At 36.8% G+C, this 24,196-nt stretch overlaps 1 protein-coding gene across 3 annotated transcripts in view; it reads right to left on the minus strand.

Moving 5' to 3' along the window:
* The window catches only part of PLOD2 (procollagen-lysine,2-oxoglutarate 5-dioxygenase 2), a 107,728-nt gene that overhangs the window by 32,688 nt on the left and 50,844 nt on the right, over positions 1-24,196 (minus strand). For all 3 annotated transcript variants that reach the window (XM_082624197.1, XM_082624196.1, XM_082624195.1), the window contains exons 4-7: positions 17,276-17,439; positions 13,826-13,938; positions 12,215-12,278; positions 10,892-10,989 (exon numbers count right to left, since the gene is read on the minus strand). In XM_082624197.1, coding sequence (XP_082480323.1) covers positions 10,892-10,989; positions 12,215-12,278; positions 13,826-13,938; positions 17,276-17,439 — 439 coding nt within the window. The remainder of the gene's footprint in view (positions 1-10,891; positions 10,990-12,214; positions 12,279-13,825; positions 13,939-17,275; positions 17,440-24,196) is intronic.

Here is a 24,196-nt window from a genome sequence, read left to right on the forward strand (position 1 = left end):
AAACAGCCTGAAGGGGTTAGTGCACCACGGCTAGCCAGGAGGGAGTCGGGGAAAAGTCTGGACCTGCCAAAGAGGCAAGAGACTTTTTCTTGCCTCTTTTGTTTCCTGGTGCGCGAGGACAGGGGATTAAGAGCGCTGCTTAAAGGAGCCGCAGAGACAGGCGAGCATCGTGGCTAACAGCGCAGACCCCAGAGACGGGCATGAGACGCTAAGGCTGCTGCTGCCGCTACCAAGAAGCCTGTGTGCGAGCACAGGTCACTGTCCACACCTCCCCTCCCGGGAGCCTGTGCAGCCCGCCACTGCCACGGTCCCGGGATACACGGACAACTTCCCCAGGAGAACGCACAGCGCGCCGCAGGCTGCTGCAACATCCTGCCGTCCTCTGCCGCCGCAGGCTCGCCCCGCATCCGTACCCCTCCCTCCCGCCGGCCTGAGTGAGCCGCAGCCCCCGAATCAGCTGCTCCTTTAATCCTGTCCTGTCTGAGCAGACACCCTCAGGCGACCTACAAGCAGAGGTGGGGCCAAATCCAAAGCTGAAGCCCACGAGCTGTGCGAACAAAGAAAAGAAAGGGAAATCTCTCCCAACAGCCTCAGGAGCAGGGATTAAATCTCCACAATCTCCTTGATGTACCTTGCATCTGTGGAATACCTGAATAGAAGACAAATCATCCCAAGTTGAGAAGGTGGACTTTGAGAGCAAGATATATTATTTTTTCCCCTTTTCCTCTTCTTGTGAGTGTGTATGTGTATGCTTCTGTGTGAGATTTTGTTTGTATAGCTTCGCTTTCACCATTTGTCCTAGGGTTCTGTTCATCCGTTTGTTTTTTTTTTTTACTTTAAAAAATTTTTTTTCTTAATAATTATTTTTTATTTTATTAACTTTATTTTATCTTACTTTATTTTATTTTATTTTATCCTCTTTCTTTCTTTCTACTTTTTCTCCCTATTCTGAGCCGTGTGGATGAAAGGCTCTTGGTGCTCCAGCCAGGAGTCAGTGCTGTGCCTCTGACGTGGGAGAGCCAACTTCAGGACACTGGTCCACAAGAGACCTCCCAGCTCCACGTAATATCAAATGGCGAAAATCTCCCAGAGATCTCCATCTCAACGCCAACACCCAGCTTCACTCAACAACCAGCAAGCTACAGTACTGGACACCTTATGCCAAACAACTAGCAAGACAGGAACACAACCCCACCCATTAGCAGAGAGGCTGCCTAAAATCATAATAAGCCCACAGACACCCCAAAACACACCATCAGATGTGGACCTGCCCACCAGAAAGACAAGATCCAGCCTCATCCACCAGAACACAGGCACTACTCCCCTCCACCAGGAAGCCTACACAACCCACTGAACCAACTTTAGCCACTGGGGACAGACACCAAAAACAATGGGAATTACGAACCTGCAGCCTGCAAAAAGGAGACCCCAAACACAGTAAGATAAGCAAAATGAGAAGACAGAAAAACACACAGCAGGAGAAGGAGCAAGATAAAAACCCACCACACCTAACAAATAAAGAGTAAATAGGCAGTCTACCTGAAAAAGAATTCAAAATAATGATAGAAAAGATGATCCAAAATGTTGGAAACAGAATAGAGAAAATGCAAGAAACACTTAAAAAAGAACTAGAAGAATTAAAGAGGAAACAACCAACAATGAACAACACAGTAAATGAAATTAAAAATACTCTAGAAGGGATCAATAGCAGAATAACTGAGGAAGAAGAATGGATAAATGACCTGGAAGATAAAATAGTGGAAATAACTACTGCAGAGCAGAATAAAGTTAAAAGAATGAAAAGAAATGAGGACAGTCTCAGAGACCTCTGGGACAACATTAAACACACCAACATTTGAATTACAGGGGTCTCAGAAGAAGAAGAGAAAAAGAAAGGGACTGAGAAAATATTTAAAGACATTATAGTTGAAAATTTCCCTAATATGGGAAAGGAAATAGTCAATCAAGTCCAGGAAGCACAGAGAGTCCCATACAGGATAAATCCAAGGAGAAACACGCCAAGATACATATTAATAAAACTACCAAAAATTAAATACAAGGAAAACATATTAAAAGCAGCAAGGGAAAAACAACAAATAACACACAAGGGAATCCCCATAAGGTTAACTGCTGATCTTTCAGCAGGAACTCTGCAAGCCAGAAGGGAGTGGCAGGACATATTTAAAGTAATGAAGGAGAAAAACCTGCAACCAAGATTACTCTACCCAGCAAGGATTTCATTCAGATTTGATGGAGAAATTAAAACCTTTACAGACAAGCAAAAGCTGAGAGAATTCAGCACCACCAAACCAGCTTTACAACAAATGCTAAAGGAACTTCTCTAGGAAAGAAACACAGGAGAAGGAAAAGACCTACAATAACAAACCCAAAACAATTAAGAAAATGGGAATAGGAACATACATATCAATAATTACCTTAAATGTAAATGGATTAAATGCTCCCACCAAAAGACACAGACTGGCTGAAAGGATACAAAAACAAGACCCATATATATGCTGTCTACAAGAGACCCACTTCAGAACTAGGGACACATACAGATTGAAAGTGAGGGGATGGAAAAAGATATTCCATGCAAATGGAAATCAAAAGAAAGCTGGAGCTACAATTCTCATATCAGACAAAATAGACTTTAAAAAAAAAGACTATTACAAGAGACAAAGAAGGACACTCCATAATGATCAAGGGATCGATCCAAGAAGAAGATATAACAATTGTAAATATTTATGCACCCAACATAGAAGCACCTCAATACCTAAGGCAAATACTAACAGCCATAAAAGGGGAAATCGACAGTAACACACTCATAGTAGGGGACTTTAACACCCCACCTTCACCAATGGACAGATCATCCAAAATGAAAATAAATAAGGAAACACAAGCTTTAAATGATACATTAAACAAGATGGACTTAATTGATATTTATAGGACATTCCATCCAAAAACAACAGAATACACATTTTTCTCAAGTGCTCATGGAACATTCTCCAGGATAGATCATATCTTGGGTCACAAATCAAGCCTTGGTAAATTTAAGAAAATTGAAATTGTATCAAGTATCTTCTCCAACCACAGCTCTATGAGACTAGATATCAATTACAGGAAAAGATCTGTAAAAAATACAAACACATTGGAGGTTAAACAATACACTACTTAATAACCAAGTGATCACTGAAGAAATCAAAGAGGAAATCAAAAAATACCTAGAAACAAATAACAATGAAGACACGATGACCCAAAACCTATGGGATGAAGCAAAAGCAGTTCTAAGAGGGAAGTTTATAGCAATACAATCCTACCTTAAGAAACAGGAAACATCTCAAATAAACAACCTAACCTTGCACCTAAAGCAATTAGAGAAAGAAGAACAAAAAAAACCCAAAGTTAGCAGAAGGAAAGAAATCATAAAGATCAGATGAGAAATAAATGAAAAAGAAATGAAGGAAATGATAGCAAAGATCAATAAAACTAAAAGCTGGTTCTTTAAGAAGATAAACAAAATTGATAAATCATTAGCCAGATTCATCAAGAAAAAAAGGGAGAAGACTCAAATCAATAGAATTAGAAATGAAAAAGGAGAAGTGAAAACGACACTGCAGAAATACAAAGGATCATGAGAGATTACTACAAGCAACTCTATGCCAATAAAATGGACAACCTGGAAGAAATGGACAAACTCTTAGAAATGCACAACCTGCCAAGACTGAACCAAGAAGAAATAGAAAGTATGAATAGACCAATCACAAGCACTAAAAATTGAGACTGTGATTAAAAATCTTCCAACAAACAAAAGCCCAGGACCAGATGGCTTCACAGGCGAATTCTATCAAACATTTAGAGAAGAGCTAACACTTATCCTTCTCAAACTCTTCCAAAATATAGCAGAAGGAGGAACACTTCCAAACTCATTCTATGAGGGCACCATCACCCTGATCCAAAACCAGATAAAGATGTCACAAAGAAAGAAAACTACAGGCCAATAACACTGATGAACATAGATGCAAAAATCCTCAACAAAATACTAGCAAACAGAATCCAACAGCACATTAAAAGGATCATGCACTATGATCAAGTGGGGTTTATTCCAGGAATGCAAGGATTCTTCAATATATGCAAATCAATCAACGTGATACACCATATTAATAAATTGATGATTTATAAATATTTATATATTTATATATTTATATATATTTATATAAATATAAATATAAATATTTATAAATTTATAAATAAAATGATCATTGATCATTAATAAATTGATCATTTCAATAGATGCAGAGAAAGCTTTCGACAAAATTCAACACCCATTTATGATAAAAACCCTGCAGAAAGTAGGCATAGAGGGAACTTTACTCAACATAATAAAGGCCATATATGACAAACCCACAGCCAACATCATCCTCAATGGTGAAAAACTGAAAGCATTTCCACTAAGATCAGGAACAAGACAAGGTTGCCCACTCTCACCACTCTTATTCAACATAGTTTTGGAAGTTTTAGCCACAGCAATCAGAGAAGAAAAAGAAATAAAAGAATCCAAATCGGAAAAGAAGAAGTAAAGCTGTCACTGTTTGCAGATTACATGATACTATACATAGAGAATCCCAAAGATGCTACCAGAAAACTACTAGAGCTAATCAATGAATTTGGTAAAGTAGCAGGATACAAAATTAATGCACAGAAATCTCTGGTATCATTATACATTAATGATGAAAAATCTAAAAGTGCAATTAAGAAAACACTCCCATCTACCATTGCAACAAAAAGAATAAAATACCTAGGATGAAACCTACCTACGGAGACAAAAGACCTGTATGCAGAAAATTATAAGACACTGATGAAAGAAATTAAAGATGATACATATAGATGGAGAGATATACCATGTTCTTGGATTGGAAGAATCAACATTATGAAAATGACTCTACTACCCAAAACAATCTACATATTCAATGCAATCCCTATCAAACTACCACTGGCATTTTTTACAGAACTAGAACAAAAAATTTCACAATTTGTATGGAAATACAAAAGTCCCCGAATAACCAAAGCAATCTTGAGAACGAAAAATGGAGCTGGAGGAATCAGGCTCCCTGACTTCAGACTATACTACAAAGCTACAGTAATCAAGACAGTATGGTACTGGCACAAAAACAGAAATATAGATCAATGGAACCGGATAGAAAGCCCAGAGATAAATCCACACACATATGGTCACCTTATCTTTGATACAGGAGACCAGAATATACAGTGGAGAAAAGACAGCCTCTTCAATAAGTGGTGCTGGGAAAACTGGACAGGTACGTGTAAAAGAATGAATTTAGAACAGTCCCTAACACCACACACAAAAATAAGCTCAAAATGGATTAAAGACCTAAATATAAGGCCAGAAACTATCAAACTCTTAGAGGAAAACTTAGGCAGAACACTCTGTGACATAAATCACAGCAAGATCCTTTTTGACCCACCTCCCAGAGAAATGGAAATAAAAACAAACAAATGGGACCTAATGAAACTTAAGAGCTTTTCCACAGCAAAGGAAACCATAAACAAGACCAAAAGACAACCCTCAGAATGGGAGAAAATATTTGCAAATGAAGTAACTGACAAAGGATTAATCTCCAAAATTTACAAGTAGCTCATGCAGCCCAATCTCAAAAAAAAAACAACCCAATCCAAAAATGGGCAGAAGACCTAAATAGACACTTCTCCAAAGAACATATACAGATTGCCAACAAACACATGAAAGAATGCTCAACATCATTAATCGTTAGAGAAATGCAAATCAAAACTACAATGAGATATCATCTTACATGGGTCAGAATGGCCATCATCAAAAAATCTAGGAACAGTACATGCTGGAGAGGGTGTGGAGAAAAGGGAACACTCTTGCACTGCTGGTGGGAATGTAAATTGATACAGCCACTATGGAGAACAGTATGGAGGTTCCTTAAAAAACTACAAATAGAACTACCATATGACCCAGCAATCCCACTACTGGGCATATACCCTGACAAAACCATAATTCAAAAAGAGTCATGTACCAAAATGTTCATTGCAGCTCTATTTACAATAGCCAGGAGACGGAAGCAACCTAAGTGTCCATCAACAGATGAATGGATAAAGAAGATGTGGCACATATATACAATGGAATATTACTCAGCCATAAAAAGAAACGAAATTGAATTATTTGTAGTGAGGTGGATGGACCTAGAGTCTGTCATACAGCGTGAAATAAGTGAGAAAGAGAAAAACAAATACCGTATGCTAATACATATATATGGAATCTAAGAAAAAAAAAAAAAAAGGTCATGAAGAACCTAGGGGTAAGATGGGAATAAAGACACAGACCTACTAGAGAACGGACTTGAGGATATTTGGAGGGGAAGGGTAAGCTGTGACAAAGTGAGAGAGTGGCATGGACATATACACGCTACCAAACGTAAAATAGATAGCTAGTGGGAAGCAGCCGCATAGCACAGGGAGATCAGCTCGGTGCTTTGTGACCACCTAGAGGGGTGGGATAGGGTGGGTGGGAGGGAGGGAGATGCAAGAGGGAAGAGATATGGGAACATATGTATATGTATAACTGATTCCCTTTGTTAGAAAGCAGAAACTAACACACCATTGTAAAGCAATTATACTCCAATAAAGATGTTAAAAAAAATACTACCAATCTCATAATGACTGATATTTAAAAGAAAAAGTTAGGTATTCAAATATTCAAATGCTATGAGTGTTACTAACAGTAAATAAGTTTCAAGAATAAAAAGTAAAACTTCACACCAGAAGTCATGGTTTCTGTCTAAAAACTGATTTATTTTAGATTGTATCTAGACAAGTATGAAAATAATTATGTAGAATAAGTTAAAAACATATTTCAAATAAAATGTTAATTAAAAAGCACAAAATTGTTTATACACCATTATGAAAACAAATGAAAAATATGAATGCTCATGTCTATATATCACAAGGACATAAATACTGAAAGCAACTATGAATGAAAACAATATGAGAGGGTAGTGGGATTATAAGTGATTTTTAAAACTGTTTATAATTTAAAAGTTGTTCTTCCTAATAACATGAGATTTAGAGAAAGTAACTAAGAAATAAACTCACCTTTACATATTTTGTTCTATAAACACATTATAAACAATTTATCATTTACAGATTATGTATATTTTTTTCAGACTATGTATACTTTTAAATGAAAGAAATGGCTTGAATATTAACATTCAGAATAACGTTATGACTTACTGACATTATAATCATCTCTTAGTAAATAAAACAATGTTAAATTACAAAATATCATATAAAAATCCTTTCATCTTTTATGATGGTTAAATAAAAAGGGTACGTCTAAAATGAGTAATCTGCTTTCTTTCCTCATTATCATGAACACAGAGGAAAATGTGATATTATTTAACATATTCCTAAATAAAGTATTAGCATTAGTTGAATGCTTATTTCTATAATCCTTTCTCAAATTTTATATTATACCAAACATAATTTTTACAATAAGAAAATTACTTCATTTTTATTGCCAAATAGAATCATAAAATCATGTCACAGAAAATATAATAGGATCATCATACTGCTTGAAATGCCGGAAACAGTGAAAGCCCAAACTGAAAATGTTTCTTTGAAGACTTAAAATTTCTTAGTACACACAGGTCTTTGTAAATGACTGAGGACTAGAGCTCCTTTTCTTAAGAGAAGTCTTTCAATCGCTTTGTAAAACTCCTATCAGCATTATCCTGGAAATTTGGAAAAAATTGGTGAAAACAATGGAATCACTGAATATCAGGCCTCACTCACAATAAATTCTGGGACCAAGCGCCCTCCTTAAAGACATTTAAATTTGATTAAAATATTACATTACCAAGGAGAAATAGCACACTATTTAGTTATATCTATAACTAATAGATATAACTGTAAAAGTCCATTTATCCAGCTGTAAAAGTCCATTTATCTGCCTAGGGACAGTTACAGGAACCCACAGAAATTTTATGACTATTTTGCCCTGCCAAAAGAAAATCTACCTCACCATTCCCAAGAATAATGCTAGGTCATTAGATTATTTATAGACTCTGACATTCAATCACAATTTATTGAAAGGCTAATATATGCTACACATGTGCTGGACCCTGGCAAAACAAAAAGTGAACAGGATAGATATGATTTCTGTAATTCCTAGGCTAAAGACCCAGTAAGAGATGAAAAAAAAAAGTTCAGTTCCATCCCTGTCCAGCGTGTGGTATTATGTTCTGTGATGGACAAAGTTCCAGATATTATAAAGGCATTCAGGAGACTTAAGGAATTAAAGCAAAGTTGACACCTAAAAGATGAAAGGCACTTAGTAGATGGGTACAGCAGGTGGGAATTAGGTCAGAGGACTCCAGAATGAGTGAAATGCATGTACAGAAGACTTGCAGACAGAGGAAACATGAAACATTTACAAAGTTCAAATTAACTCAGTATGGCAGGAGCTGAGGGAGAGAATTGGGAATGAGATATTCTGTATAGATATTACAGTATCACGAGTGGGGGAGTAGATAGGATGGTAGACTTGGGACCCCTAAACCAGAAGCAAAATTTAAAAAAAAATAACCAAGTTGAGAATGTGGAACTTCATACCTAAGTCTATAGAGGGCATAACACAGGTGAGTAATGTAACTGGGTTTCTGCTTCAGCAGAATAGTCTAGTTCCAGACTGCTAGTGGCTGATTGCTACTGGTGGGAGGTTGCAGGTGGCCTGAACTAATGAGGTTGCTCTTGACTCTAAGCAAATTAGACAAACCACCATGCATGGGAGTTAGAAAGGATGTATCTTGGATTGGGAGTGGGAGGTAAATACAGTCAAAACAAAACCCAGGTTCTGGTTATCAAGTGGGTGGAAGAGGAGGCAGAGCTGAAGGTCCTGACCTCCAGGTCTTGTATGACACACAGATAAATCGAACAACTGGGTATTCACACCCAGAGCTCAGGAAAGACAGACACTACAGAAAGGATTTGAAAATAATCAGCGCTGCTGACTTGGGAATGAAGCAGATTACCTAAGAATGCGTGTAGCTGGGGAAAGGAAAGATGTCTCAGACAGACACCTGCAGAACACTTAACAAAACAATACAGGAAGAGGATCACCCAGCCCCTGAAACCCCCTACACACACAGAGTGTTCAATTTTTAAAATGTATATTAAAAAAAGAAAGAGAAAGAGAGAGACTGAAAAGGCCAGAAAATTATTAGACAAACCAGCAGAGCATCGTGGAAGCAAAGGGAAGTATTTCAAATTGGACCAAACGGGATGACCATCGTCAAATGTTATCTTTGGATGAAAGAGAAATGAGGGCTGATGAGTGTCTACTACTCAACAAGGATGTCACAACAGACCTTGACAGGAGCCATTCCTGGGGGTGATGGGAAGAGGAATAGTGGTAGCAGTGACTTGTCTCTACTTTAAAGAGTGTGGCTGTGAAGGGGAGGGAAAAAGACAGGCAGGCTGGGAGGCAAGGTAGATTGAAAAGGATGTTGCAGTTTGTGTTGGCTGGGTTTCTAGGATAAGAAAGGCTTGAGGGTCTTTAAAATGTTAATGAGAAGGAGAGACTTAGAGCTGGGAAAATTGCTACCAGAAAAGGAGCCCACTGGGCAGGCTCTGTAGGAGGGCTGGATGGGATGAAAAGCAATGTGGAAAGATTAACTAGAGAAGGGGAATCTACTTCCTCCATTTTTATGGTGGAAAAGCTGCCAGTGTGGGCTTTTTCTTGAATGTCTTCCCATGCAGATAGCTTTCATTGGAATTCAGGCTACTCACTCCACTGAAACAGCAGACCCCATCTCCCCATCCTCTCTTCCCACAATGCAAATTTATCTGGTAATCTCTTTTCTAGGTATTTATGAGTAAGCCAGGCATCATCTTAGTATCTCAGAACATTGTTTTAAGCACTGTATTACTAAACATATATGTGTACGTTTGTGTGTGTGTATATACGTGTATATATACTTACATGTATATATAACAATTCATGTTCTATTTTAATTAGATTCCGGCGATACAATCTTATTACAGATTTTGCAGTCAGTAACACTGTCAGCAAGCTCAATTATACATGTTCCAAAAGCACATAAAATTTCATTAGACAAATTATATCTTTGTCAACTATAATCCATCAACCTTGTTATAGAATAAGTGCAAGAGGAAGCATTCTGGACCTACAGTTACACCCCAACGTTAAGAGCTATTAACTCTGACAACGGTGACTCAGGTGAAACAAATGATCCCTTATAAACCTCAACATTTCTTATTCAGAGAGGATACTCTGTATGAGGGAAATGTGGCTCACTCTCAAGTAAGCTATTACATTAAACACTAAACTGAAATGTGTTACAAATAGAATAGAAAGTTATCCATCTGCTGAGGAAAAATCATCAGTTTGATTCATCTAAATGAAACCAGATAATACACTGTGTAAAAGGCAAAACTAGTAAATTGTCGGCACCAAAATAAAACCTCTTAAAGGTATTTTTAAATTTTTTTTATTTAAGTGTAGTTGATTTACAACGTTGTACCAATCTCTGCTGTACAGCAAAGTGACTCAGTTATATACATATAGACATTCTTTTTTTAAAAATATTCTTTTCCATTATGGTTTATCACAGGATATTGAATATAGGTTCCTGTGCTATACAGTAGGATCTTGTTGTTTACCAAGCCTCTTAAAGATATTAAAGGAGGAGGGGGAGGAAGAGGTGGGAGAGAAGGAAACAGGGGGAGGGGAAGACGCAGGGGAAGGGGGAGGAGAAGAAGTCATTCTATATATTGCTCCACAGTCTATCTCCAAGAAATAAGGAAACAGAGAATGGTCACTGTGACTCACCTTGGTGGGTCCATTTCCATTAATTGCCGCTGGTAATGTTTCATAAAACACATTCTTAGCTCTGGCTTTGCCATTTTCAAATTTCAGAACAACTTCATCTGGGTTAAAAAGACAGATTTTAGTGATTTAAAATGTGTGTGTATGTATTCATATATACATATACATGTATACATATCTATCTATACATCTTGTTTTTGTTATAAAATTTCTCATGCATGCTATTCCATGTGCTACACTTTTGGAAATTTTGCCTGCTCCAAGTCAGCAGATATCCAAAATGAAGGACAACATTGACACAGGTATGGATTCTGAGCACCTGACTTTCTCCAACCTGGTGCTGGCAAACTGAGGTGCTAAGACACCAAGGGGTCTTGGTGGAAGGAAAGCATCTTTGCAATACTACCTCTGCCTTTTGAGAGTGACATAATCCCAGATGAATTAAATTATTGTCTCAATTTATTCATCTATAAAATGGGATTCTTGCCTGCTTTTCTAGGTTATTATAAAGATAATAACAATATACGTATGGCAAATAGAAAACTGCTAGGCATAAGCTAGGTTTCTACAACTGGCCATCACTGATAGTATTTCCAGTTCTTGAAAATCAGGCCTAATGTAAGTTCCAGGAACATACAAGTCAGATGGGAGCAGAAACATTTTATTGTTTTGTTTTCAAGTTCCTTTCCTCACATTTCCAGAGCACTCCAAACTAAATGCCTTCCATTCTAAGAATCTTTTTACTTATCAACTGCCTTGAAGAACTGTATTGAACTGCCATGTATTTTTAATTTGTGAAATATTAATGCATTAATGTATGTTTATTTTTAATGTGTCAATTAATTAAATTTAATGTGTTAATGTATTTTTATCAAGATACATGTCTATCAGGAAAACACATATAGGCATGCACACACGCACACACACTCACTCCACAATGTACATGTCTCGTTACCAGTTACCTTTAACCTAGGTTAAAATACTCTAATACGCCTGAGTAACTCACAATGTAAAGAGCTGATACTGAAAGCCGTGTAATAACAGAGTGTAATTTATTCAAAACTGTATCTACAGTCCCCAGATGGTGAGATACTAAAGTCTAAGTTACCTAAGGGCAGAAGCTTATCTCCTTGTACTATTCTTAGAAAATGATTTTAACTGAATATATTTATATCAAGCTCAGCTTGAGTACAATGATTTTTAAAAGCTGCGATACCTACACATCAATCTTAGTCATAGCCCCAAATGAATATAACAAAAGACAGACAGTTGAAAACACAGGTGTTCATTTGCACACATGAGCAACCCAGTATTTAGGAAGCATACCTACAGCTCCATTTAAGGTCTGGAAAATTTTGCATTTGTGATCCAGTGTGATGTTAAGAGCTTCCTAAAAATGAGAATAGAAAAAATATTAAAAATGACAATAAAAACAGCAAACAACACTATCATGTTAATATAGTTTGTTTTTTTAGGGAATTTAAAGATCCTATACATAAATTATTATAGCAACCTTCTTCAGAAAGACCCCTGTTATATTAAGCTGTTGAGGTTGGGGATTATTATTATGCAGCATAACCTCCCTGACTGCTACAATAGGTTTATAATTAATCAACCTAATCATAAAGATTAACCTGCTTTACAAATCTTATTCTCAATGTAGTTTTTCAGGTACATTGCTCTGTCATAGTAATACTCCTAAAATTGTCTTTGCACGCTGCTATGGACTGAATTTTTGTGTTCCCTCAAAATTCATATGTTCAAGCCCTACCCCTCCCTCTGTCTCTGTCTCTGTCTCTCTCTCCACCATGTGGGGACACAGCAAGAAGGTGGCTGCCGTCTATAAGCCAGGAAGAGAGCTCTCACCAGAAACCAACCATTCAGGCACCCTGATCTCAGACTTCTAGCCTCCAGAACGGTGAGAAAATAAAGTTCTGTTATTTTAGCCACCCAGTCTATGATATTTTGTTATGGTAAGCCAAGCAGACTAAGACACATGCTAACCAGATAAAATCTTATGCTTAGAGAAAAACTTAAATAGGATTTACACAACAAAAAATGTTACAGACCCAGCAGTGATATTTCAGAGGAAGCATCCTAAAGCAAAAACAATTAAATAAGACTCAGAGCACTTTCACTGTTGAATTACACTCAGAAAGACAAGCATCAAGCTGCATGGGCTAGCACTCATGCCAAGAGTAGGTTTCTGCTCTCAGATGAGAAACCAAGTCCTCAGGCTGGCTGTGCCAGGCACGTAGAGACAGTAAAAAACTGGAGAGAAGAAAAACAAACATTTAAAGAATACAGTTTCTTAAGAAGTATCTACTGAAAATATAGAGATAACTGGAGTATTTATCTAAGAAAAAGCAGCAGTTACAGCTGCAAACTCACTGTAAAATATACGTAAAAAAACACTTATGTTTCCTAAAGACAGCACCTAGAAATACACAATTCAGTAAATTTTAGAACTGTACTGGTTATACATAGTAAACTTATGAAACATTAACTTACACTAGGTGAATATACTAAAAATATTATCAAATTAGAGAACTTTGTTTTTACTTTTCTCCAAAGTTTCATTTAAACCAGTCTCAGGAATATTGTCCTTAGGGTTTACGGCAGGCTGCTATTGTCCCCAACGTTCCTCCCATTAATAAGAGAATTCAGATTTTTAGTAGGACACATGTACTTGAAATAAAGAACAAAACTCCTTTGCATATTATGTGTGGCCAAATAAATATGTTCTGGTCAAAGAAAAGTATGAGAAAGTATTTTGTAAGACTTCTAGATAAGCTACTTAGAGAGCACTGACACAACTGAAATGGCCCTTTATTTATTATTCTGCCTGCTAACTGCCCAGAATATGGATGCAATGGCTGGAGCACCAGTAGCCATTTCAACAAGGAAGTTACACTGAAAGTGAGAGCTATTACCTACCCTCTTCAATGGATCAATGTAAATTTTAGTATAAAATAACTGATCATCATCATTATCCTGGAGATTCCACTGTTGAACTATACGGTTGATATATGGAGCATAACCAATAAATCCTGCAATACAAAAGAGAAAGAATAGAGGATTCAGAATTCAAAGACCAAAACTCGTGTCTACGTTAATTTTATAGACCAGTCACACGGACTTGTAAAGCTATTAGTCCTAATCCTTAATTTTGAATTTCACAGCTCACCATGAGAGAAATATGAGCTACTGGGTATCCTTTGTTTCCATATATAAACTGCAAGAGAGGTAGTTTTTACTACCAATTGCAAAATCAAAGACTCTCTTTGAATAAATGTATTCCCCAAATTAATTGACACAAGAGGGAGAACTAATGTTTTAGAAGGCTTATAAGGGAAAAAAGAGTTACTAGGAAAAAGTTCGAATTAGACAGAAGAATTTTCTTTCTGACCTTCTAAAATGCTGTTCCTAGATCCTTTGTAAAGGATTCACTGTTTCTGAAAAAAAAAAAAAAAAAAAAAAAACTCTACTACAGTGGTTTTAATGTTAGTATGCAATCAAAGGAATGTTGGATCTGTCACTGACTGCAAACATCCCAAAGAAATTTTATATCTAGGACATTTGGGGAATTTTTCCTTCACTGAGCTAGTCAGTAGTGTGTTTGCTAAACCATTTTCTGGCTGGGTTTTGTGTGTCATGGTCTGGAGAAAGAAAGTCTAAAACTGGATTGTTCACCTTGGCCTTAGAGCATAAACATTAAATATGCCAACAACAGCTGTCTGTAAAAGACACAGAAAACAGCATCATTTTTCCCGTGTTTGAGTCTTCCACTGAATTTCAGAAATGCAGCCAAACTGCTATGCTTCATTGATATGCAGTACTTTTTAAAAAGGACCAATTTTACTCCTGTGAATTGAAAGGAAACCTAGTTTGTTACCCTCAAAATTAAAATGTCCTCATAGGAATAAAAGAAATAGGTCCAGGAATATTATTGTTAACTACAGAAAACAAGACAAAATGAAACCATGACTAAATCAATCACTGGTGGCTCATTTTTTGTGTCATTTTTGCCAAATAAAAAAATCCCAAAACACTGAAAAAGATGTATTTTTTAATTCTTATAACCAATCTTTTGTGATAAAAAACATATTCAAGAAGCAACACATGATATTTTCCAATGGTTTATACTACTGCTTTTCAAAAATTATGTTTCCTTATCCGTTTCATAAATCCCAAGTGTCCTAAAAAGTGAAAAGGAATTACATCTATTTTCATAGTATGTGATATATATTTTATGATTTACATTTTTCTATTAAACTGTCATATTATTTCAAAAGAATTAAGTTTCTAATATTACGCAATTTTCCTCATAAGGAAATATGTTTACTCTCCATGATAAAGATTTTTTTAACTAAATGAGGTACCCACAAACAAAACTCATGTCTCTTAAATAACTCTCCATATATCATTCATAAACTTACACAAACTTTTATTGAACATACTTAGATTTTCTAGCATTTCTTTAATTATTTTGACTACAGAAGGCATAAGGATGACGTTTTGATGTCCTTGTATGATCACTTTCCCACATATGAACACCTTCTCCTTAATTAAATTTGTTCACAAAGGCACTCGCTAGTTTTTTGCTGTTTCCACAGTATTGTGCTTCTATTTGAAATTCAGATTCTGGAGTAGATATATCGTTATCTAGATACATTTACATATGATGTACTTCACTCTACATGTTTAGAAAAACTAATAAATACAAAGTAAAACTTATCTCAGAGTTCCATAGCTAAGTGGCTCTTAAACTACCTAGGGCTTAGGATAAGTTAAAAGGTTAGCCATGTGTCACTGAGGGTCTGACAGTTGGAAATGGAAGCTGCACTCATTCCCAATTCAACTGCTCAGACAGAGGAGTCAAGAGTGGGCAGCCATCTCTACTGTAAATCTAAGAGGAAGGACTGCTAAAATACTGAGGACAAAGTGACCAATATGAGAAACCCTGGGTTCTGTCTTGAATATTGAAAATCCAAAGGTGGTAGATAAATTAGGAGAAAAATAAAATGGTCAGGAGATCCCCCAAACCATGAATTTTTTTTTTTTTTTTTTTTTTTTTTGCGGTATGCGGGTCTCTCACTGTTGTGGCCTCTCCCGTTGCGGGGCACAGGCTCTGGATGCACAGGCTCAGCGGCCATGGCTCACGGGCCCAGCCGCTCCGCGGCATATGGGATCCTCCCGGACTGGGGCACGAACCCGTATCCCCTGCATCGGCAGGCGGACTCTCAACCACTGCGCCACCAGGGAGGCCCAAACCATGAACTTTTTAAAAACATATGGAGATGAAGAGAAAAAGTGAGCTGAAACTAGGCAGTACACACTGGGATTTGAGGTTTCAAAAATGTAATATTCATATGGGTTGACAAAGTTCCAAGATACCATATGGAAATGGGTTGCTAAAGTAAAATGCAGGTGAGTAGAGCTGTAATTGTGGCATCTCAGAGAAAGGGAATTACTTGCTGAAAGTTTCATTGACAAAAGTTAACTGATCAAAGTCTAGAATCCAGACATAATGCTATCTCAAGCAGCACTTATTTGAACTGACCTGAATACAATCAGTTATTATATATAAATTACCCCAAAATCTGTTTTCCCAATGTGGCTTGCAATTTCCACCCAACTTGTTTCTTTGACATGTCCCCCATCCTACAGCCATGTCTTCTGACCATATGTTTATATTATTCACAATCTAAGGAAAACATTTTGGAGTTATAATAAGGTCCAAAGTCAAATTTTATTTTATTTTTTGAAGGAAAGAGGGAAATGTGATAACTTGTTCCTTTAATCCATGGTGGCATAGCTAATGCAGTACTTAAAGTACACCTAGACACTCAATGTTGAATCTTTTTTTTTGACCAGGGATTTCAAGATAAATAATTTACTCCAATATATTTAAAATATAGATAAAATTAAGTATGCCTATTTTTTAAAGCTACTTGAGTGTAGCTTGCACTTTTTCCTAAGTAAGGGAATTTACTAAACCCATTATCCTAGAGCCAGAAAATTCTTAATGAAATTATAGTCAGAAGACCTGGATCCCTGTTGTTTTTCCTTTAATAACTAAATGTCTCTAAGAAAAGTCACTTAAATCGGGGAAACATGGGTTTTCTCACTTATAATGCAGAAATAATAACATTTACGCTGCCTAGTGCCGTTGGGAGCATCATATGATATAATAGATGAAAAATGCTTTGTCAATTATAAAATGCACTGTGGATTTTAAACTGATATAATTTTCCCATAGGAAAAGAAGATAATGGTTGTTTCAAACCTCATGTCTACAGTTACATATTTTAAAAAAGCTTGTTTCATCAATATTTATAATTTACTATGACTTGCATTATGCTTTTCTTCCAGCACCCTACCCACCTCCCGAATTCAGGTAACGCTTCCCAATGTGCACAATGGGATACTTGTCTGCTAGTCTTTTATCCGGCCACAGAATTCCATCTGCTGCAAAGACCACTTTGTGGTTTGACTTTTGGAACTTTTTTAGAACTTCTTCTGGACCACCAGCAAATATAACATTAAAGCTGTTTGATGAGGGAAAAAAGAAGTTTTAAAATACAGTTGTCAGAATTTAGACATATAAACCAAGAAACAGTCTCTAACAAAAGTCAGAATTTAGAATCCAACACAGGATTAGTACAAATTATTTACAGAGTAAACCAAAGAAGCTTCCCTCCACTTAAATTATATGGATTGTATTAAATTATTAGTGTTTACATTACATTGGCAAATGAAATCCAAATAAAAGACAGCTTTTTTAGCATTAATATTTTTCAATAATCACTCTCCAAAATCAAAATTCTAAAACAGTGTTGAAATGTTAAAAATCAGTAACTTGCTGTATAACATAATATAAACACAATCATTGACAGAAGCTGCCATTGTAACTGTCTAATGTTTCTATCTAATTTGTACCCATCCATTATAATTTCTGAAGATTTCTTTATCTTTGACACAATGTGTTTAGCTACTAAATGTCATCAATATAAATTTATATTTGAATCACTATTTAGCCTGAAATCCGAAAATAAAAGTATATAGACAAGTGCATCTTTTTAAAGCTCAATATACTTGGAAAAAATATGTAAAAAATGAAATTTATAGCTTCACTGATTTTTCTGGAGACTTTATTCCTCATAGTTCATCCACAGAATCACAATGACTTATAATATGAAATTATTATAATTCTTAGAATAATTCTTATAATTCTTGCTACAACTACAAATTCTTTTGCATCTTTTTTTAACATCAGAGTACCTCAAAACCAAAGGTTTCCAAAGACAATAATTTAATGACTTGACATCCCAGGTGGCAAACAAGAAGAGTAAACTAATGCTCTTTATTTTTTTTAATTTTATTTTTTAATTTTTTAAATTTTTACTATTTTTTTGGTTGTACCAGGTCTTAGCTGTGGCAGGCGGGCTCCATAGTTGCAGCTCACCAGCTCCTTAGTTGCAGCATGAATGTGGGATCTAGTTCCCTGAACAGGGATTGAACCTGGGCCCCCTGCACTGGGAGTGCGGAGTCATATCCACTGCGACACCAGGGAAGTCCCACTAATGCTCTTTAATTCAGCACCAGGTCTTCCTAATAGCCAGTAGTCCAAATGCACTGCTGTGATATCTGAATTGGGGAGTAGGGAGGCTGTTCCACATGCCTTTGCCAGACTTGCTCTCAAGGAGTTTGTTAATATGCTAGGACAGCAGTAATGCATCAGGCAACATTTAATAACTTTCTATATATGAAATATTTTATCAAAATAAAAGACTATTTCTCATCTCTATAAAAGTAAAAATCCAATGAAACTTTAAAAAATTAGTTTAGCAAGAATAGCGTAAGTTTACACTTATGGCAGAGATGCTAACTGACCCCCATATGCCCCCAAAGGCATTCCTATGCCTTTATTTTTTTTTTTTTTTTTTTTTTTTTTTTTTTTTTTTTTTCGCGGTATGCGGGCCTCTCACTGTTGTGGCCTCTCCCGTTGCGGAGCACAGGCTCCGGACGCGCAGGCCCAGCGGCCATGGCTCACGGGCCCAGCCGCTCCGCGGCATATGGGATCCTCCCAGACCGGGGCACGAACCCGTATCCCCTGCATTGGCAGGCGGACTCTCAACCACTGCGCCACCAGGGAGGCCCCTATGCCTTTATTTTAATAATGGAATCCCGCATGTTAACTGGGCACATGGCTAAAGATTACTCTGAAGCCATGTGGCCACATGACCAAGCCTGTCCAATGGAGTGTGAGTGGAGCTGGTGTGTTCCTGCAGTCTCCAGGTCTTGTGCTTTAGAAAGGAAGCTGCCTGGGCTTCCCTGGTGGTGCAGTGGTTAAGAATCCGCCTGCCAATGCAGGGAACATGGGTTCGAGCCCTGGTCCGGGAAGATCCCACATGTCGCGGGACAACTGGGCCCGTGAGCCATAACTACTGAGCCTGCGCGTCTGGAGCCTGTGCTCCTCAACAAGAGAGGCCGCGACAGTGAGAGGCCTGCACACCGCGATGAAGAGTGGCCCTCGCTCGCCGCAACTAGAGAAAGCCCTTGCACAGAAATGAAGACCCAACACAGCCAAAAATAAATAAATAAAAATAAATAAATTTAAAAAAATTTTTTTTAAAAAAGGAAGCTGCCTACCCTCTGTTTCCTGTCTCTCTTTCTTTCCCTTAAAGAACCAGGCTTCACAAGTATACACGCCCTCACCAGACAGTCCATTTCTCAATCTTTTTTTAAAAAAAAAAGAGGTTTAAAATGTTGCTAATGTGCAACTAAATTTAGTAATTATGCCTAGCCAATTTTTAAAAAAATAGTAAACGTAAAGTTGGAGTCAGAGAGATAGACTATTTTTTTCATTTTAAATTGTTCTAGAGAATTTAAATTTTATCATTGCTTTTTATTTCAGTTACAAAAAATAACTTCAAAATTAAAACATATATTGATATATGTGTACATAGATACACTTTTGGCATATAGTTTTTTCTTTCTTCCAGGTTCAATGGGCAGGAAATTTTTAATACTATTAATAACATAATCATAAAGTGACTCAGTGCGTACAATTTGAAGTCTGCCAGTTGGGTTTCTAATTCCAGCTCTGTCACTTGCTATCTGAGTAACCACAGACAAGTTAGTAATTTAAACTCTTTATGTTTCAGTTTCTTTAAGTATAAAATGAGGGAGAAAGTAGTACCTATCTCATCAAGTTATTGTTAAAAATAAAAAACAACAATACTTGACACATTATAATCTCTCAAAAAAGTTAACAAAATTAACATTATTGTTACTATAGGAAAGGGACTGATGAAACAAGAGGTAGGAGAAAGCTCACTTTTAAGTTTACACCAGTCTGTAGTTTTAAACAACTTTATTTTTAGCCAAATACACACACGTTTTAAGATAAATTTTAAATCAGAATAAATTTGTTCTGACTAAAACCTCAAGCCAACTCCTCCCTCCCTGTTTATTTACAAAACTGAATTAATCTGACTTCACAAAATGATATTTACATAAATACAACAAGTTTCTTTTTTTCTTATAAGTACAACTGATTTCATCAGTATGATCACTTTAGACTTTTGTCTCCAAGGATAATCCTATCTCTTCTAACAGGGATATTTTCCTCAAGACTACTAGTCACCGATATAATTTTTTTTTAATATTGAAGATTAGGAAATAAGACCAATTTTACGTGTAAGTGAGCCATGAGCGGTGAGGCAAGTAAAGCAAACCCTCTGAGGCAGAGACTGCCTGGCAAGTTGCAGAGGAACACCAATACATTGTCTGGAGAGATGGATGAAGAGAGTTCATTATGTCAGAGAATCATATGATTGGAGACTTGGACCAAATTGATTCAGATATTTTATAGGTAGCATCATGTATTCAAAGCTATAAATGCACAGTTGGCAAAGTGATTGTTTTGTCTTTGTAATCCCAGCGAAGGATATAGTATCTCCACAGTATAGCTCAAACTATTAGCAGACGTCAGTAGCTTGAGAAGGAGGAGTGTTAGCAACTTGTGCTCTTATAATTTAGTATTTTATAAACAGGCATTACCTTTATAAACAAAAAGCAATTCCTGTAAAGCAAAATGTAAAAGGCAAAAATTATCTTCATGTAATTCAAATGAGGATTTGACTTTGAATAAAAATTGAAGGTTGCTGAAATGTTCCCCTTTTCTTCTAGTAGCATTGTTGTTTCTGTGTTTAAGTACTTCAGGAAAGTTCTTTGAACCGATTTAACTTTTCAAAGAGCAAGAAAGGTTTTCTACTTAAAATTATTTTAGCCACAACAACCCAAAAGCTCAAACTTTCTAAAAACTGCACAACAGTCATAAAAATAGTTCTCATAGTAAATCGGTCCATTTAAATATGAAGAATAAAATAAAACTTTCCACAACTGTGGTAAATATTCCTGGGTCCTGCAAAAACCATAAGGTGGAAACCTCATGTGGTCATATTGAGTCCTCTAGCAGACACGTCAGTGTTCTCTAACAGGTCACTGAAACTTTTACAAGTGTTTGTCCTTCTGTGTTCCCTGTTTCTGTGGCACCAGCAACCATACAGTCACCCAAGCTGAAAATCTTTCACTCAGCCTTCCCTCCTCCCTTTCCAAGGCTTCTCTCATCAAATCTTTTTCCAGATCCCATTGATTCCATCTACTTAATCTATTTAGAATTTAAAGCCTCTCTACTCCCACTAAAAGTCACTGGACTAGATTAATTCAAACACCCTACAAGCCTCCACATCACCCACCTTCCTCCCCACTTCTAACAAGGACTGTCTGACAAACTCTCCTGAAAACTATTCTGTGCCAGTCCCCTGACTGAATCGGTGGTTCTCCACTATGGTCGAAAGCAGGACTCAGCCAATATTTACTATCCAGCTTTTCACAGAAAATACCTTAGGCTTTGAGGGCAATATGGTCTCTGCTGAATGACTCAACTCTGCCATTGTGGTACAAAGCAGCCATAGGCAATATGCAAATAACTGAGCTTAGCTGTGCTCCAATAGAACTATTTACAAAAAAAGAGCCTGGGCCAGTCCATAGTTTACCAAACCCTGGCCTGTAAAATAAAATCTAAATGAATCAGCCTCACATTAATAACGTTCCATTAAATAACCTGTTCTGATGTCACACTGAATTACTTGACCTGTTCTCCATATCTTTAATCATGATGTTTTGTCTGCTTAGCACGTCTTTTCCCAATCATATCCAAACCACTCACCCTCAAGCCCCATTTCAAAGGTCACCTCGTCTACAAACATCTACTTGAGCAGCATAAATGTAAAAGATCGTTTCCTTCCTCTTAACCTCCACAGCTCTTTTCCTCTCCTTTTTCACAGCATGTTTCACCTTCTACTCTTCATGCTGGGATTGCCTGTTTATACTAGACTGCATGGTCTTCCTTCAGATCCACGACTTTATTCATCTGTATATTCCCCCTACTGGGGAGCCAGAGAAGAAAGCAACAGAAGTGTTCCTTAAGCTTATTTATTTGTTCCTCGCCTCTGATATAAACTTAAGTCAAAAGTTATAATCACCCAAACTACTAGCAGCTAGTGTTTAAAAGCTTAAAAGCTAATGAAACTGAAGCAAGTAAGTAGCAACACACCTGATAATTCTGTCTTTATTTTTTTTATCCATCTTTATTGGAGTATAATTGCTTTTCAATGGTGTGTTAGTTTCTGCTTCATAACAAAGTGAATCAGTTATACATATACATATGTTCCCATATCCTGTCCCTCTTGCATCTCCCTCCCACCCTCCCTATCCCACCCCTCTAGGTGGTCACAAAGCACCGAGCTGATCTCCCTGTGCTACGTGGCTGCTTCCCACTAGCTATCTAGTTTACATTTGGTAGTGTATATATGTCCATGCCACTCTCTCACTTTGTCCCAGCTTACCCTTCCCCCTCCCCGTGTCCTCAAGTCCATTCTCTACATCTGCATCTTTATTCCTGTCCTGCCCCTAGGTTCTTCAGAACCTTTTTTTTTTTTAAGATTCCATATATATGTGTTGGCATATGGTATTTGTTTTTCTCTTTCTGACTTACTTCTCTCATTTGACAGACCCTAGGTCCTTCATGTCTTCACCTTAAACACATATTTATATTTTCATAGTTAATTAATGCCACAAACCAATATTATGGAACCACTCTCTCCACCCCCCACCTAAAGGAAAAAGCAGTTGGAAATGTCCACCCAACTGAACTTGCAGAAGAGATTACAATGAAATCACAATGGAAATTTAAATTTATTGTAGAAATTTTGAAGGAAGGGGAAGGAATTAGTTCGGATAAAGTGGGTTCTATTTTAAAAACTATTAGTTGGGGGAGTTTTCCTCCAAATGGTATATAATTTCATTTTCTGAATATAGAATTTTTACTGAGGCTCGGTCGGGGTAGGAGTCAAATGAGGACACTGGCTAGGTGGAGGGTTATTTTCTCCAGACAGTTTCCTTAGAGTAGCCTTGTGCTGGAGTAACACTAGCAGAGAGGGCAGCCAAGGAGAGAATGTGGCAAAGACCTCAAACTGCTCAAGCTGCTAGCTATCTGTCATTATCACTTGGTGTTTCTGGATCAGTCTCTTTATTGTAAAATAAATGGTGAAATGAAAATCTCCCTCTAATTTTAAATGATAGTTAAACTTATCTCTGCAACACCAGAACTTTCAAATCGGATAACTATTTGGTGCACAATAAACATTCATTGAATCAATGAAGAAATCAAGAAGCTTTTTTTTAATCCCCAGCATTTATTATGATGTAGCTACAGTATGCCAGATACAACATATACAAACCTATGGATAGAAAAATGTATCCAGAGGGCAAAATTTCTGTCCCAGTCACCTCCCTGATCCAGCCACAGCAGCTAGCACCATATTTTACACAATAACACATGCTTAATATATGTTTACTCAAAAAAAACAGGATTCAAGGAGAGGACTGGTTTGGGGGAAAAATTATATATATATATATATATATATATATAAAGACATAGACACAAAAAGTAGACAAATTAGTGCCATTTATCTAGATATATATAAACAACCAATGCTTCTTTTGTATACAATCTGCTCCTTCCTTATTTCAACATACCCACTAATATACTCAGTAAACACTGATAAGAACATTTGAACAATGTGAAAAAATATCACTCATTTCCTACATAATTCCTAATCATACTTCACACTACCACGGAGGAGCCTGAAGGCACTGCATACGTCTAAGTGTCAGCTAAAGATTTCAACCTTTCCTTCGAAAAAAAGGGAAAAAAATTAAAAAGCAGTGTGGAAA

This window comes from Mesoplodon mirus (genome assembly GCF_964341445.2).
Source record: "Mesoplodon mirus genome assembly, chromosome: 6".
In the NCBI taxonomy this organism is placed as follows: domain Eukaryota; kingdom Metazoa; phylum Chordata; class Mammalia; order Artiodactyla; family Ziphiidae; genus Mesoplodon; species Mesoplodon mirus.